The 18470-nt window shown below is 37.3% G+C and overlaps 1 protein-coding gene across 3 annotated transcripts in view; it reads left to right on the top strand.

Moving 5' to 3' along the window:
* Nucleotides 1-219: 219 nt before the first annotated feature.
* Nucleotides 220-18470, top strand: part of stac (SH3 and cysteine rich domain) — an 87957-nt gene continuing 69706 nt past the window's right edge. For 2 of the 3 annotated variants that reach the window (XR_015925729.1, XM_088601516.1), the window contains exons 1-2: nt 221-939; nt 16128-16401. Coding sequence is in view for 2 of the 3 variants with exons in the window: in XM_088601516.1 (XP_088457642.1) it covers nt 823-939; nt 16128-16401 (391 nt within the window). In the remaining variant the exon portion in view is untranslated. Of the gene's footprint in view, nt 940-16127; nt 16402-18470 lie in introns of all 3 variants that reach the window. The other variant, XM_088601517.1, reaches the window with a different exon arrangement.

Below are 18470 nucleotides of genomic sequence, written 5' to 3'. Positions count from 1 at the left end.
TAAATGAAGTCTGATGGTGCCCCGCATAATGTGCGCAGATTCGGAGTTATCATTTTTCAAAATATTTTACTTAATCGAACTACGATTAAAGAAATACGCGTTGCTGTAGTTATTTTAACGTTTATTTTATGACCTTTTATATGAAATAGGGGTTGATATCACTGTAGGATGAACAAGGATGGCACTGATCCAGCGCGACTCCTCCCTCCGAAGCCGTCAGTCAGACATACCAGAGACATAAACAAAAGTCTCACGTATTTTAACCAGATCATTCTAATCCAGCTCAGCTGAGTGAAAGGATACAGTACACCGTTTACTTTTATTCAGCAGTGGGAGGCATATGCCAATAGGGACAAAGCTCTGAGAAACAGCAGTTTTCTGGTGAAGGGATATGAAAAACTGAACAAGTCTCAAGTCTGCGATCTGAGTTACATTTTTTTCTGAGGTTTGTTAATTTGAGTGTTAATCCCCGTTTGCTTTGTGTTTTTTTGTACTTTATTTTTTTCCTACCCGTCGACCTTTGTATGAAGAAAGTTGATTGATATAAAGTTATTTAATCGGAAATATAATCGATTTGACTTCCCAATCCATAACCCTTTACTATTGATAGTTTGACAAAAGACGGGCTACCCTCCTTTTGGTGTACTTTAATGAGATGATGCTTTGATGGTTCTGGGACTCACAGACGGTTCCAGGGGCCAGGACAGCTTTCAGAACCAGTATGTAAAATTATAATAAAATACGGAGACTCCACGAAGAAGGTGAGGAACGTAACAGGAGCATCTGCCGCTGGTTTTATTTTCAACTATAAAAACCCTATAGATGATTCCACCAGCTAACATGCTAGAGGAAGACAACATAGAAAAAGAAAAGGAAAACGAACAAGAGCATGATCTGCCTCAATCACCAGCGTCTACTGTCAGCCAGCAAGAATCAAAGGTAATAAATGAAGTCTCTGCTTCGGAGGAGTTTTGTTTCTACCAGAACATGTTTCATTTTCGACCTGATCAAGGGGTATTCTTCATTTTATACTCTAAGCGATTCTCTGTAGTTCCAGACTTATAAAATCAAGTAATTATTCTACAACACAGTTTTGGGGAACAGACGACTGTTTAAATTACAGATTAATATTAACTAAATAATAATAAACACATAATTCTAGCGGAATCTGGTCTAAATGTTAAGCATCATACTGTATATAGACATTCTGAGTAGCAACTAAATTCGTAAACAACTAATTATGCAACACGCAATCTGAATGAAAATTCAGATGAAATGAAAATTTCTCAAGATGGTATTCATATCTTTGAATTGTCTGTTAAATGGTTACAGTAAGTGCATTTGAGATAATGACATTGTTTTCCACCTTGGCATGTTATTTTTTATTCATATTGAGTCATTCTTATGTTATGTGAATAATTAGAAGCCAGACAGGGAGTCAAAGTCTAAACACAAAAACATTTTAGATGTAAGGCTGGTTATTACACTACTTTTAAATTAGTTATTGGTCACATGTCTTATACACGATGATCCTATAGTTTGAAACAAATTGAGAAAAGTATTTACAGTGTGCTACAGCATATGAAATAGAATTAATTTTATATCTGTCATTATCGAACTGTCAGACTAGCTTTAACAACAACTTTTAAGAAAGAAATGACTGCTAGCTAACATTAGCTACAGTAGATAGGTGTTGTAATAGTTAATGAAGCTAACAGTACTTTATATTTTTGTTACTATATTACATTTCAAGTTCTTATGTAATATTTATCCAATTGGGATATCCTCATGCTTTTAATGAGTCTAGTATGTTATAATTTAATGTTAAAATATTAGGGTTCACCTTTGTATTTCAAATTATTTCAAATCAGCCCACCAAAAAAACTTTACCAAAGGTCTCCCTGTTGGCAGTTCATGTACAGTAAGTTTCTAGTTCAGTGACAATTTTCTGGGTCACCTATAGCCTTGAGTGTGAACTACAGTATATTGCAAAAAGAGCATTGCACTAGGTAAAGTTATTGAGGATTAGATTACACTAAGAACTATTTAAATAAGTTTTGTGATATTCTTTCACCAGCATTCACTAGAGATGTGATGATCTTTTGATCTAGTGAGTCTGTGAGCTAACCAGTATGGAAAAAAATCATGAGATGGAAAGTTCCAGGTGTGAACTACTTCACCTAGTATTTAAGCATATACTGTTTTGTACTACACAGTGCAGCTGACATTAAAGTATAATAGGCTGAACTAATGAACTACTAATTTGTAAAGCTGGACTCTTCTAGTACAATTTTTTAAGTTGCTAGTAAAAGTACTAAGATTAAATAAGTCAGATTCAGTCAAATAATTTAGAAACCCAGGATTTGTGACTAAACGAGGGGTTAATGTTTCTGTCTCAGCTCTTTTGTCCTGCATTTGATTTCTGGTTGTGGAGCCTTATGTGTGGAGTTTGCATATTCTCCTGTGTTCCTTTGTGTTCTCACCTGGTGCATCCTTTTCCTCCCACAGTCCAAAGACATGTTGCCTGAGTTAATTGGCATCCCTGAATTGCCCTAAATCTGTGTGCACCCTGCAATGTACTGTTATTCCATCCAGGGTATAATTGCATCTTGCATTCTTTGCCTGCTAGATTACACTCCAGCTCAAAGGCACCCTCTATGAATAAATCAGTTGCAGAAAATGGATATATGAGTAAAATCGCAAGGTGCCCACTTGCTCAGAGGACACATAATTAGATGACCACATAACTTGCATACTATAATGTAATTTTGTAATTTGATACTGTATACTATTTTTACATTGTGCTTTTCAAAGGGCCATGAGGAATTGGTTGCTTGATATTCTTACTGTTGCCCAGACACAGTCAGGCATTCCTGTACAGGACGTTCAATGAATAAAAGGCATGTTTTCAAGGTTCTTTTTATTCTTTTTCTCTTGTGATGAAGGATTGGTTTTCAGGACATCAAAATGACTGGTCTCCCTTTTAACAAAGGCGTTTTCACTGGCCTTTGCTAGTACTCATTTATTGCTTGTTTATTTATTGAAGTAACTTTGTCCTGAAGTAGTATTTGAAAAAGTAGGAAATCTTTAGCCAATTACAGTATTGTATAATATTCTTATCTTTCAAATTCCAGCTATATCACTGGTACAGCTTATACAAGATCAGTTTTGTCCCTCAAACCTGTGAGGAGAATTTCACTTACCCATGCATAGAAAATTGTCTGCAGAGTATGATTCTCTGCTTGGTGTTGTTTTGGAATCACAAAGACCACGCAAATGACTCATTAAAATGATGAGTTAGTGTCTCTAAGAATTTCTGAAGGAAAAACAGTCAGGGTCTTCAAAAACATGTATGCTTGATGTATTTACTTAAAGATACAATAACAAAATTCAAAGTCAAACAAAACCAAGGTCTTTGTAATATTTTCTGTTTTTCTATTTCCTGCGTTTGTAGTGTACTGTATGTGGTTAAGATCATGGACTTGAACCATCTTCACTCCTTCAAGTACCCAAGCTGAACTGTCCAAACAAGAATAAAACCCTCAGTGACCAGTGTTTTCACATACTGGGTCTTGGATGATGTTACATAGGGGTTTAGAGGTGTGTCACTGAACATTAATCTACTTTTCTTTGCGAACTGATGAATTAAGTTAGCCTACCTTAAGAAACTTTTCTAAAGTCCTGTATCATTTAAAATAAATGTCAAGGTTGTTGGTAATAAAACTTGATTCATTGTATCCCAGAGTGTCTAGATTGGATTTATGTCTGAAGTTGAAGAAAACAGAATGTCTCATTAGCTCCACATGTTCTCCAATTTAGCTTTTGTTCCCACACATATTACTGTGATTATCACGGTGGGAAGAAAACAAATAACTTTCATATTTCTGAGCCATTTCCTTGAATGCATCAAGGTGTTTCTTGCTTCAAGGTAAAATCATGACCTGATTATGAGAACATAATATAAATATTTGGGTAACATGCTAAAATGTAATTCATTGATCCAGGCTTTAAATATAAGCTGTTATGTGTTTCTGCAGTATGTGTTGCATAGAAAGGAGTATCTGTTTAGGTTGACCTTAAACTCAGAATACTTTGCAATTGAGTCATGTAGAGTACTGTATATTGTTGTGTATTCAATTTATAGGCTACAAATTAGCTACTGTATTGGAATCATAATATTTGCTCATCATAAATGGCATTTTTAACAGAAATTAAGAGAAAGGTTTGATTCTAAACTTACCCACTTTTACTCTCTCACAGTAGTATATATATCACTTCCTGAACACCCCTTTGCACTTCTCTCTCGCCACCCCTTGCGAAAATGAGAGACGATTTTGTCAGCCTCATGCTTGCAGTTAGACTGCCATTAGGCAAATTATGCCAGACAACCTCTAATACATTCCATCTCTGTATCACACTTACTAGGATCAGACTGAACTAGTTAAAAGGTAAATTTGGTAGATTTCCTTGTGGAATATTTTTGTTATGTGCTTAAATTTACAAATCCGGTTATCTTGCAGTAGCAGTATAGAACTGTAAAAACAAATATAACAATAGCTTTTTTCTACAATATGACATTGAGTATGCTCTCAGGACAACTGCTGCATTTCCTCATCAAAGAAAAGAAGAGTGAATGGAAAACTTAGTATAAAAAAGAAAGCTACACAGTATTTGTCATCTATTTTAGCAGCTCTAACTGCATGACCATCTTTATTCTCAGTAGTGAAGGCTCATCGGTTTTAAAAACACTGAATGCAGCCTATAATTATCTATTGATACTTCTCTTCTACTTTCAGTGGTAATACAAGGTCACAGTCTGACAAAAGACAACAGTGAAATAATTTCACTCATCATGAGTCTATCACATGAAAATATAAGAAATCCAATACTAAGGCAACACAATAAGGTACAGAACATTTAAGAGACACTAATTGACCTAACAAGCATGTGTTTTGAAGATGGGGGGGGGGGACTGGATCACCAAGGGAAAACCCCACATGAACCTCAAAAGAGCATGCAAACTCCACACAGATAGCATCCCAGTCAAGATTAGGTCCCAGGACCCAAGAATTGTGAAGCAGCAATGCTAACCATCATTGTGCTATTTCTATATATTGTTTCATAAACGTCTCAAATATATATTACATAAAATGCAGGTACTATATTCACAATAAACTTTTGCATACTCATTTACTTTTCCCTTATACTTTTTTCTCTAACCTCAGATATTTCCTGAGTAAAATGTATTATTTAGCTTTAAAAATGTAAAATAAATTATTGAAGCATAACAGTGTTCTGCGGGTAATGTTGAATTTAAGGAAGGCTAATTCAGTGATCTTTCACAGAACCAATAGTTCAAATATGGTGTTTCTCGTAAGACCTGCCAGCTAGTTTATTTAAAACCTTTCCTTCACAGTAAATTGACAATGAAGACACCCACACAATGTACTACCCAGGAGGTGTGCATGTAGTGTTGAAAAGGGTCTGTTGTACAATATGGCTTAAGGCATCTTTTCTCAAGACAAGTGTGTAGTAAATCTTTGAAGAGCTCATAAGTACCTGAAATGTACCATTACAAATACCTATTGAATGTTTAGATATGAAAATATGTGAATCTTCTTTTAATAATGATTATTTCTCATTCCAAAATGTCAGTGAATTTGTGCACAATTAATGCTGTTAAATAAGTACCAATAAATTTGTGCCAAATGGCATCCGTCCGTGCAATGAATTCAGTTTGTAAAATTGGCTCAATAATAAATGGGCAATATCACAAGTGGCAAGTGATTTTATATTTGTGTGAATCAGACTTTTTGTATGAACATCACGTCTGGGTGAAAACTGTACATGCACAGTTATAAAAATAGACTTTACTCTAGTGTGTTATTATGTTCTATAGATTATAATAGTACATGTGTTTTGTGTCCAAAACATAGCAAAGCATTCATAATTTGACCAACAGAAATATTACAAAGCACACCCTTTTATTTATATGTTTTAATTTGAAAATAGGTAAAAATATATAACTTTGAAAAACTTATTTAAAAACAAATACTTCTCGCATCTCATTTTTCTTATCCTGGATTACATTTAGGTAAGAGATTCTTTAGGTCAGGTAACAGTGTAACCTAGAAATGCTGTTTAATTTGCTCAATCACAGCTGAAAAATGTGCATGCAGTGCTTGAGTTCATAGCAATTCTCTTGACATAAAAAGTCTGTATATGATGTATATATTTAGAACATATGTAGCTAAGATGAAAAAAAATAATAAAAAGAAATGTCACAACTAGGAAAGCCATTCTTGGCAGAGAATTGATCTGAGGATCATCTTGCTGCTTCTTGAAAGAAAGCAGGGTATCAGCTTTCAAAACATGACTGCGTGGTTTGTTCCATACTCCCACAACCCTCCGTTTAAAGAGATACCTCCTGTTACGTCTGTTAAATCTGATCTTATGTTTCATTTAAGTGTTAAAACATGTTCACTCCCTGGCAGAGGTAGAATAACAATGACATCAAGTCCTTGAAGAATGTTACTGTATTATAAAATGATTATTTATATTTTTCAAAGTACCATAACCTTATTTACAGTAAGCAGATTCAAGTTTTTGGCTTTGTTCCACCGCTTTTACAAAACCACTTGGCTATTTCATTCCATTTTTTTTTCTCCTGAAGACTTACACAGCTGGTCTCTTGGCTTGAAGTCATCTGTCCAGTTCATTACAGTCCAATTCCGTAGAATGTTTGTAACCCATGTTTCTCCCATGCTGTGTATTATTGTCCTGTTCCTGGCTTTAGACCGGCAGTAGCAGAGATGTCTCTGAAGGCCATGTAACAAGCAACACAGATGGAAATCAGACTAAAGTTAAAATAATATGAAGCTATAGATCTTTTTATTTTAGAATGTATTAGTATATTAATCATGATTTCATGCACAATTGATTAATGATTCATTATACCAGTAGTGTTCAATCCTGGTTCTGGAGAAGAGTGCGTCAACACAACTTTGCAACACATTCTAAGATTTCTTTAACTCCAAGATCCTGCAAACTTCGCAGGTCAAGGCTTCCGGCTTTTAAAACAACCAGCCATATTAGCAATTAGCGGATTGGTGCTTAAACAACAATCTGTCTCTGAATGTACAGTAGATAAGACAAAATCTCTTGACTTCAGCCCACGCTGATCACTCCCCACTGCACATCAACGGCTCCCCTGTGGAGACAGCTAGAAGTACTAAGTTGTTTTGGTGTGCATATCACAGATGGCCTCACTTAGACCATCAACACCACCTCCTTAGCTAAAAAAGCACAACAATATCTCTACTTCCTGTGGCAACTGAGAAGGGCAAACCTTCCCCCATCACCCCCTTCCCCCCAATACTATCCACATCATTGGAGCCTCCCTTCCATCCATTCAGGACATCTACCACACACGCTGCACACACAAAGCCTCCAGTATTGTGGACGATCCCTCCCACCCCTCCTGCCACCTCTTTGCTCTCCTACCACCTGGTAAAAGATATCGCAGTATATGGGCCAGCTCCACCAGACTCCGTAACAGCTTTTTCCCAAGGGCTGTAAGGCTCCTCAACAAGCTCATTGTACCTACTGCACCTACTTCAAATCTGGAAACTTAGTTCTTTTTGCCTAATGTCAGGCACACTGTCTGATGTATTCTTTGCACAGTCCTGTAAAGTAAATTGCACTATGCACATTGCACTTTATGTACCCCGTACCCTGTCAGAAATGTCTATGTCTACATTGTCTATAGCATTGTCTTATCAGTGCCTTGTCTGTATTCGCGCCGTAGACCTGGAGAACGATATCTCGCTCTGTATACTTGTATATGGCTAAAATGACAAATAAACTTGAACTTGTATTATTTTGGATTGTTTTGCTCTGTTTGTGTACTTTTGCACATATTTAACAGATATGCATACTGTCGCATTGGTACCATACTGTTGTTTACACCGTTATTGTTACTGTATTTTCTGTCTATTGTCTGCTGTTCTACAGTATATATACTGCACTTGAGAGACTAATGAAAAACACTTTTCATTATACTATGCATCTGTTTAAGTATAATGTCAAATAAAGTTGAATTGAATTGAAGATCAACAACATCCGGCATCACATTCTCTACACTACGCATATCATTTCCATACAGTTCCTCCTCCCTCCTTATCCAACTTTTCTGGTTCTCTTCTCTACAACTTCTCTCTTGTTGACTCAGCATCCCGCAATAAAATAGTTACACACATGAAAGATCCCATTCCCACCTCTTTATTTCAGTCCTGTTTCTCTTCTCTCTGTCCTATTGTCCTCAATATTATAAATGAATCCTTGAGCACTGGCGTTGTACCAATGGTCCTCAAAACTGCTGCCATTACTCCCATGCCAAAAAAGCCTAACATGGCTGTGGACAATCTAAACAATTTTCTCCCCATCTCTAGGTTACCCTTTCTTTAAATAATTCTAGAACGTGTTGTCACACGTTCAGTTACAGTACATAACCACCTCATGGCAAATAACCTTTTTGAACACCTCCAATCTGGCTTTTGTCAACTTCACAGTACAGAAACTGCCCTGGTCAAAGTCACTAACAATCTTCTAATAGCTTCTGATTCTGGTTCTCTTTTTATACTCATCCTTCTTGATCTCAGTGCTGTTTTTGACACTGTTAACTATGACATCTTACTTTCTACTCTTGAGACTGTGTTTGGAGTTTCTGACACTTCTCTCAAATGGTTCTAGTCTTATGTCACTGATCGCTGTCACTTTGTCTCTCTTAATGGGTATAGGTCTGAAATTGGTCTTGTTAAGTCTGGTGTTCTAAGAGCTCAATACTGGGCCCCTTGCTCTTCATCATTTACATGTTTCCACTTGGTCAGCTTTTAAGAACACATGGCCTCAGCTATCATTTCTATGCTGATGATATGTGGCTGTCTCTATTCTACCTAATTGCATCTCTGACTAAAAAGTTTCCATCATCTTAACTGTGACAAGACTGAAGTCATGCTAATTGGCACCCCCCATCAACTTTGTAAAGGCAATCCTGCAACCCTGTCTATAGATGGTTCTGTACTTGAGCTTCTGTCTAAATTGAAAAACCTGTATATTTGATTCTGGCTTAACATTCGACCCACATGTGCAGCATATTGTCAAAACATCTTTTTTTCACCTCTGAAATATCGCTAGACTACACCCCATGTTATCATTAACTGTGGCTGAAAAGCTGGTCAACACATTTGTGTTCTCCCGAATTGACTACTGTAATGCTCTACTCGCTGGGGTATCTAAATCTCCATTTAACAAACTGCAGAATGTCTGAAATTCGGCAGCCAGAATCCTGTCCAGGTCTAGTGAAAGTAATCACATTACTCCTATCCTGGAGTCCTTGCACTGGCTTCCTGTCAAATTCCATGTGGACTTTAAAATCCTTTTGCTCACCTACTGTATAAGGCTCTGTGTGTCTTGGCACCTCAGTACCCATCTGAACTATTATTGCCCTACTTACAACCTTACAACATTTGCTCTTCTAATTCTGGTCTCCTACAGTAACTGTCCCCCAAGCCCGTCTACATTCTGTGGGTGACAGGACCTTCCCATGTTATGCCCCCAGACTCTGGAACTCTCTCCCCTAGGATATCAGAGAGTCACCTTCTCTAAACTCCTTCAAGTCCAGACTCAAAACCTTTTTCTTCAGAAAAGCCTTTACTTAACTGGTTCCATTCTTCAACCCTCTGCCTTTCTTAGTACCACCATCCACGGTCTCCTCTGTGTATTGCATTTGTATTTTATCTTGTGTATTCTTTTTATTTATTTTTGTTGTCATTCTGTAAAATGCTTTGAGAAGCCACCTTTAAAGGTGCTATATCAAATAAATGTTTTTTATTATTATTATTATAGCATCAAAGTGCAAAAAGAAAGCAAAACTTCTAAAAAAAATTCAAAATAAAAAGTAGAATAACTGGATTGGATAAGAGAACACCCACCTGAGTTAATACTTGGTAGAAGCACCTTTTGCTTGAATTACAGTCTGGAGTCTGTTTGGATACATCTCTACCAACTTTACACAACTAGAGGGAGGAATATTTGCCCATTCCTCCTTACAGAATTGTTCAAGCTCAGTCAAATTGCATGGTGACCGTTGATAGACTGCCCTCTTCAAGTCATTCCAATGATTTTTGATGGTATTTAGGTCGGGGCTCCGACTAGGCCACTCAAAGACATTCACCTTCCTGTCCTTCAGCCACTGTACATTTGCTTTGGCAGTGTGCTTTGGGCCATTGTCATGTTGAAAGATGAACCATCTTCCCATTTTCAACTTCCTGGCTGAGGGCTGCAGGTTTTCTTCAAGAATTTGCCTGTATTTTGCACCATCCATCTTCCCTTCTATCCTGACAAGTGTCCCAGTCCCAGCTGAAGGGAAACACCCCCACAACAGGATGCTGCCACCACCGTTCTTTACTGTAGGAATGGTGTTTTTTGGATGGTAAGATGTATTGGGTATTTGCCAGACATACTGTTTTGCATTCCGGCCTGAAAGTTTGATTTTGGTCTCATCTGACCACAGCACCTTTTGCCACTTGGCCACAGAATCTTTAAGGTGCTTTTTGATGTGGCTTTTTAAAGAAATGTGGCTTTTTCTTGCCACCCTCCCATACAGGCCAGATTTGTAGAGCTCTTGTGATATTGTTGTCACGTGCACACAATGACCAGTCTTTACCATAGAGACTTACCGTAGCTAGTTCAAAGTTGCCATCAGCCTCTTGGTAGCCTCTCTGATCAGTCTTCTTGCTCAGTCATACAGTTTGCCTGATGTAGGCAAGGTCTGGGTGGTGCCGTATGCCTTCTACTTCTTAATGATGGTCATGACTGTGCTCCATGGGATACTTGTCACAGATGTCGGAAGGGACGAACCGTGGAGAGGCAGGAGAACAGAAAAAGACCCATATGCGTAGCAGCGGAATGGGGGATTAGCCCAGGCTCAGCAGTTCAGGAGTAGTATAGAAACCAATGCCCTCAGGCAGCGGACGTGGAGCGTCCTGGATGCTAGGTGGGTCTCAGGATATCCGAAGGTCAATGCTGAGCAAAGGTGAATGAGTGGCCCAGAAATATATAGCCCCAGAGAGACACTGGAAGGACAGCAAAGCACAGGAAACTAGGGACAGGACAGAGTAGGAGCGCCCTCTGGCTGCAGAGGGCTGACAATATTTAAAGCCTTTGAAATCTTTACCCATCTCCTGACTTGTGCCTTTCCACAACTTTAACTCAAAGTTCTTTTGAAAGCACCTTTTTGCCCATAGTGGATTCTTTGCTTTGAAATGCACTTCCAAGCAGTGGAATCCTCTAGAAACAGGTGATTGGTTATACCTGAGCAAGTTTACAAATGCAGTTGTAAGGGGGATGTTCACTTATCCAAATAAGGTATTTTACTTTTGTAATTTTAATTAATTTCCAGAATGTTTTAGAATGTTATCTTCACTTGGTAAATGTGGGTTACTGTGTGTAAATAAAAGATGAACAAGCCTGGATTAATTTGTTTTTATTTTCAAAGTGTTATACAACAAATGGTAAAAATTGTGAAAGGGGGTGGTGACTTTCTATACCCACTGTATGAGTATACAACTGCAAAATATAATATTTCTTTCTGCTGTTCAAAGGCAAACATATTTTTGAAGCACGGCTTTAAAAAAACTGTTAGTGACAGTTAGTAACAGCCATGTAATAACTACTGTGCATTGCTAATCCTTCATCAGGCATGACATATTTTCTTTCATACATAGAAGTGCAAACTCCTCAATCAGACATCAGTCTTTTTGGTGGTTGGTTCAAAAGGAAAGCAAAGCAAAAATGTGTAATTCTAACAGAAAGTTCCTGTTGTCTCTGTGATAACAACAGTATTGCAAAGTTTGATTGTTTTGGCCTTAAAGCATAGTATCTCCTCATATGTGGGAATAATACTGCAATGTTAGTGAATATACTGTACCTGGGAAAGTTCTGTTTCCTTCCATGTGAGGGTTATTTGATTCATAGAGACAGCCTTTGAGTTTTGAGCTTTTATTTCATTTTTATTTTCATGTATTATGCCTTGGATTCTCATTCAAATCTTCATAAAGCTGGTTGAAGTTGTGATTTTCAGATCACAAGCAGTTGTAAACAGTTGCAGCAAGATTTAAATACAGATCTGAGTATATTCAATTTCAATTTATCATATTTGTCACTATAAAACAATGCTTGAAATGCCTAGTTATGAGAAGTTATATGTTAAAATACTATTCATTGACAGCATGGTTTCCTCATATCATTCTTCAGCCTCATTTGCATACAGCATTAGCTGGATTAATAATATTAAATCAATATGTTGGATTAATTTTTCATAACCCAACATACTGATTTGCATAGAAGTTCACCTTTGCATGGTTTCTTTTCAGAGTGTATGTGGAAAGGCTAAGGATATAAAGTGTTGAAATACATTTTTATAAATAATTGAATCTTCATGGTTTATAAGCCCTAAAATCGGTTCCCAACCCCAGTCCTTTGTCTGTGGTTCTCAATCCAACTGAGCTCTAAATCCCCACTTCTAATTAAGGACTTTTATGATCTGCTTGCTTGTGTAGACCTTGGTTCTAAACTCTGTCCTTGTTCGCTTTAGCATATATTGTACAACTAAAAGCATCCTCTCATCAACTTAACTTTATTTCTGACTAGATGAAAGGGTAAAGAGCCCTTACTACTCTAGGTGATCAGTTTATGATGATCAGGCATGGGAGGGAATGCCTATTTACAAATTTGGCCCATCTGGACCAGAAAAGGTTTATTTCAAGGCATTTTTAAAAGGTAGATTACTGTATGTAAATAACAACATTTCAAAAATACATATTTCTTTAACTCTTATTAACATTGCTATAATGGATCTTGTCATCCGGCATAAACATTAACAATTTTTTTCTGTTCAGAAACTTACTCCTGCCAACTGGAATTTGATTATTTCTAGGTTATAGTCGGTCTATCAACCTTAGTCATTTTTAAAAGTGGTGCTGCAGTTTAGTTCTAAAGGCTGAAGAAATGAGAAATAAAGTGGAAAATTAAGAATGTGCTTCAACAGGAACATTGAAACCTGCTGCCCAGAGGGTAGAGTGAATTAATTCTTGGAGAAGGAAGTTTCCTGGAAACTTGACCAGCACATATAATGACTCATAAAAATTGTAATGAGAGCAGAGAGGACTCACAGTGAGGAAGTGCTCATGTCTTGCCTCAACATCCCTGAAATAAAGACCTACCACAGAAGCACTTAAATTCTATCTTCTGGAAATTGTATTAGTACTGTAGGTAGGAAATTGTTTTTGTCAAAGAAATGAACCAAAGACCACCTACTGGTTATAGCAATAACTTAAAGGTTATAGTGCACGCAAGCCTGCTTATTCTGATACAAATTTGAATGGAATTACAGACAAACAATGGCACAACCTGTCGGAACTCTGTTAGCCCATTAGTTATTAGTGTTATGTGTGACTGAAAAAAAATATTTCTGAGATGCATGCATAATAGGTTTTAATGATTGTATAAGAAAACATGTATTAAAGTATTTTTCAGACAATAGTCAAAACATCCAGTAACATATATTTATATCACATTGTCTTTTTTTATATCAGTATTAGCAATAAACTAAAAGGGTTGTAATTACTCAATACATAAAATAATTCTTTACAAAATAAATAAAATGAGATTTGTGTACCAGACTGGTCACACCCCACTAGGTGAGCTCATCATTGGCCTGTCATATTTTTCTTTTCTAACTCTCATCAAGCCACACAGCCATCCATCCATCCATTTTCTAACCACTTCTTCCAAATCAGGGCCGTGTGGAAGCTGGAGCATATCCTGGCAAGCAATGGGATCCCAGAGGAATCCCACTCAAACACAGGGAGAGTACCCCAGGTCCTGAATTGAACCCAAAGTCTCAGCACTGGGGGGACTAATGCTAAGCACTGACCAGCCACACAGCCCCCAGACACAATTAACATACTTCAATCCAGTTTCTTTTCTTTCACTACACACTCTTTTAATTATCACACAACAGTCTGATATGTATTCACCCCTGCCAAGGTCCTTCTCTGTCCTTGCAGTCGAGACGCTTTAGACTTCGTTCAGCTACAGGAAGCCAGGAGCCCACTCTTCGTATCCTGGGGGGCAGCCCTTTCGGCTTCATTGATACACGCACAGAAACTTATTATCTAATCCTGTAACTCATCACTCACAATTACTCATACTCCCACGCCTTTTACTGAAAAAAATACTTTTTTGACTCGCACACAAAAAAGCTCACTCGCCTCACAGATACGGTGGATATAAAAAGTCTACACAGCCTTAATGAAATTGTAGGTTTTTGTGATGTAAAGCCAGAAATCAAGATAAATCATGTCAGACATTTTTCCATCTTTAATGTGACCTTGCAACCAACAAAATTCGAGAGATAATTCTTAGAAATAGATAATTCTTAGAAAAAATAATTGAAATTAATAATAATAATAATAATAAAAAACTTTATTTTATATAGCGCCTTTAAAGGTGGCTTCTCAAAGCGCTTTACAGGATGACAATAACAATAAATAAGAAGACTACAACAATAAATAGGAAGATTTCACAAGATAAGACACAATTACAATTACAACAATAACAATAGAGGAGACCGTGGAAGGTGGTACTAAGAAGAGCAGAGGGGTGAAGAATGGAACCAGTTAAGTAAAGGCTTTTCTGAAGAAGAAGGTTTTTAGTCTGGATTTGAAGGAGTTTAGAGAAGGTGACTCTCGGATATCCTTGGGAAAAGAGTTCCAGAGCTTGGGGGCATAGCAGGAGAAGGCCCTGTCGCCCATACAATGTAGACGGGCTTGGGGGACAGTAAGGAGGGCAGAATTTGAAGAGCGGAGGTTGCGAGGTGGGGAGTAGGGCGATAAAAGTTCAGGATAGGAGTAATGTGAACACTTGCACTAGACCTGGTCAGGATTTTGGCTGCTGAATTTTGGACATACTGCAGTTATTTCAGAGTAGATTTAGATACCCCAGGGAGTAGAGCATTGCAGTAGTCAATTCGAGAGAATACAAATTCTCAACTCAAACACCTCCATGACCCTTTCCAAGCCACATCTCCGGCTAATAGCCAGCAGCCTCCATTGCCCTCTCACTCTAATTAAAAAACCTACAACACTCTGGTTGCATACAGTACGTGTGCACACCCCCCCCCCCCCCCCCCCCAACTAATACTTTGTGGAAGGACCTATTGCATTTATTACAGAAGTTTTTCTCTTGAATTTTGTTGGTTGCAAGGTCACATTAAAGATAGAAAAATGTCTGATTTGCAGTCTCACTTTAGGCCCACTGACCACCAAAGAAGACATACCACACAGCTGGCTCCACCGTGGATCTGAAAGGGTTAATAGTCTGTTGCTAGATACCACAACCGTCAGCCTCCACTGCCTGTAAAATTGCTTTTCAACGGACTCTCTCTTTCAGAGCCCCCAGTAAGCAGACTCCATTCAATTTGCACTCATGTGTCTTCCCTACTCAGCCGCGCCTCATTCACACAATAAACGCAACTCAAACACCTCCATGACCCTTTCCAAGCCACATCTCCGGCAAATAGCCAGCAGCCTCCATTGCCCTCTCACTCTAATTTCTCATTGTGGTTGGACTGCCACCATTGGCCTGTACATGAACATGTCTATGGCAATTACAGTTAAGTGAACCAAAGAAATTCTATAGGGATCTTGCTAGGAAAGGTTTTTATAAACCTTATCACTGCAAACTTATCACTTTGAAACAGGAGCAGCTTTCAGTCAGAAGCCCCAATAATGCATTAGTCCTGGCCTTTCCACATGTTTTATCCATATTCCTATTTATACCTCTTATGCTATATTTTGAGAAAGTACAGTTAGGCACTACCCTATTATACAGTCATAGCCACTTTTTAGTTCAGTGGATTTATCTTTCACAATTACTATGGCAGAGTCCAAGCTAACCTTGTTTCTGTTACACACTGAGCACATACAGGTACCCAAAGTTAGCATTTTTCAAATATGACCAATGCTTCAGCCAGGATTCTAAAAGTCACTCTTATTTCTCCACAGCTGCAGAAGCTGAAGAGATCACTGTCCTTCAAAGCCAAGAGTCTCAGGAGTAAGAGTGCTGATAATTTTTTCCAGAGGACTAACAGTGACATGAAGCTGCAGGTGGACTTACTGACTGGTGTGAGCACTAGCACAGGGCAGCTTACCACTTCCGACAGTCACATTTCCTCTCCAACAAAGAGCCTGAAGCAACCTGACACCACTGTCCACAGCTTCCTGGAACATATTTTCAAGAAGCCCACTTTCTGTGATGTCTGTAATCACATGATTGTAGGTAAGCATACAGCATTGAATTACTTTAAGAAATGAAAAGAAATAGTGATGTGGTGTTAAGACAACCAATACTGATACGTTCACAACAACTAATATTGTGGTCACTCTTTGCATTTAGCCAAATCTCAAGGAGCTACAGAACCGATGAATAAGTTTGAGTTTTTTATTAAAATGTGCAGAAAATTGTTTGTTTATACATTCTTTTAAAAAAAGAATGTGGAATGAATATATGTTAGGAAATGCTAGGATATTTTACCACTATCTTTGTATTTTCAGTAACACTATTTATTTTAGCTTGGTGTGACTCAACCTGTTATTCCTATGCGGAATTAGTAGTAACAGTCATCACAACTTATAGCATGAATTCAAGTAGGACTGTCTGTATGTTGTTTTTAAATAAAAGTTCACAGTAAAGTACTGTATATGGCACATTTGTTAAGCATGAAAAAGATACAGTATCCACAAAATATAAATTTTCAAGAATAAGAATGAAAATGGCAAGTTTATGTTTTATGGTAACATGTAAAAGAGGAAAGAGTAGAGGTACCTAAGTGATTTTTATATTGTTTCCTAGTTCTTATTTATTAGCTATTATGTTGGAATTCAAAACAGCAAAAACGATACAAAAATATATATTATTTGCTCTGTATAGTACGTACTGCATACTGTATGCAAAATGAACTGGAGAAAGACCATTTTCATTTTCATATTTTAAACCTCATCTAAGATCTTATATTATGTTAAGAAAATCCATAGAAGAATAATATTTATTTGTCCTTTAGAAACATTATCTGTACAGTCATGTCAGTGTCTGCTTCAAATTCAGCCAAATTACCCAGAAATATTGTACAATGCTATATGACAGGCAGATTAAACAAATCATTAAAACTCGTTTAACTTGCTATTAATTAATTCTGAAGGAGTATTGGCACATTACTCCACCAAATGTCTGACAAAATGCACAGATACAATAACGGGGTCCAAGCTGTGCTTGTTTCTTCAAGTTATCCAGTTCACATCACCTTTTTAATGTTTTTTCCTATTACATGTTATGTAATTTCCTTTTATCGAAATACTTTGATTTTTTGCTTAGAAATAATTTATTCTACCATCGGATACAGTGAATGGGTATCCTCCATGTACTGTAAATTGAGGTGCAGAGCCTATAAGTATCTCTGTAACATTCTGGTGGTCTTTGCGAGATGCTGAATGGAAAGATAATTTTTACAGTGCCAATACACGTATTGAAGTTGAGCAGCTGAGGCACCATTTAAAAATGGCAAAAATTTGGAACCTTTTTTAAAACAAATGTTAAGGTTTTGCCAGAGACAAAAAGCTGTCCACTTGCACCTTTTTCACATTCTCTCTCATGGCAAAATTCAACACATTTTTTTTCCCAATATGGTTTTTCCACTGGCAACCAGCAAATGAGCAAAAAAAAAACAGCAAGTTTCACTTCCAGGTTCATATCCTACAGCACAGACACTGATAACCTCCAGCCGTGGACAAACTGCTTGACCTCTGCTCTGCTGTTGAGACTAGTCATCAGCTGCATGTTTCATTCTCAAGAGATTACACAACAATTTCTAGTATGGTTTGTTGATTTAAAACCACTTATTTTATTTCTTTGAGTAATTCAAAAGATAAAACTATGGAAAATGACACATAATACTGTTCAGACACTAGTTTTTCATTACAACAAAACCCCAAATTGGTCAGAAGCATGTAAAAGGTGGTGGTTATTCTTATTACCCCAGTTACTGATACTAATATTTAAACTAATACTAATATGAATATACTAATACTAATACACTAATTGAATTTGTATAGTGCTTTTTATTTTAAAGGCTCCCAAACCATTTTGCTTTGCCATTATGTATTATGCAAGTGACATGATATACTATTACCCTCACTACGCATCAGACCAGGAGGTGATATGAGAAACTTCATCAGTATTTGCATTCTAGAGGAAGTTTAGATATGACAGATTGAGCAAACCCAATGTTTAATCATGCGAACAATGACTTGCAATCATTTCTACAAATAGCGACCAAATAAACAGGTTTAACA

Source organism: Lepisosteus platostomus, chromosome 12 (assembly GCF_059453375.1).
Source record: "Lepisosteus platostomus isolate fLepPlt1 chromosome 12, fLepPlt1.hap1, whole genome shotgun sequence".
In the NCBI taxonomy this organism is placed as follows: Eukaryota; Metazoa; Chordata; class Actinopteri; order Semionotiformes; family Lepisosteidae; genus Lepisosteus; species Lepisosteus platostomus.
This window is presented reverse-complemented; position numbering and strand designations above follow the sequence as displayed.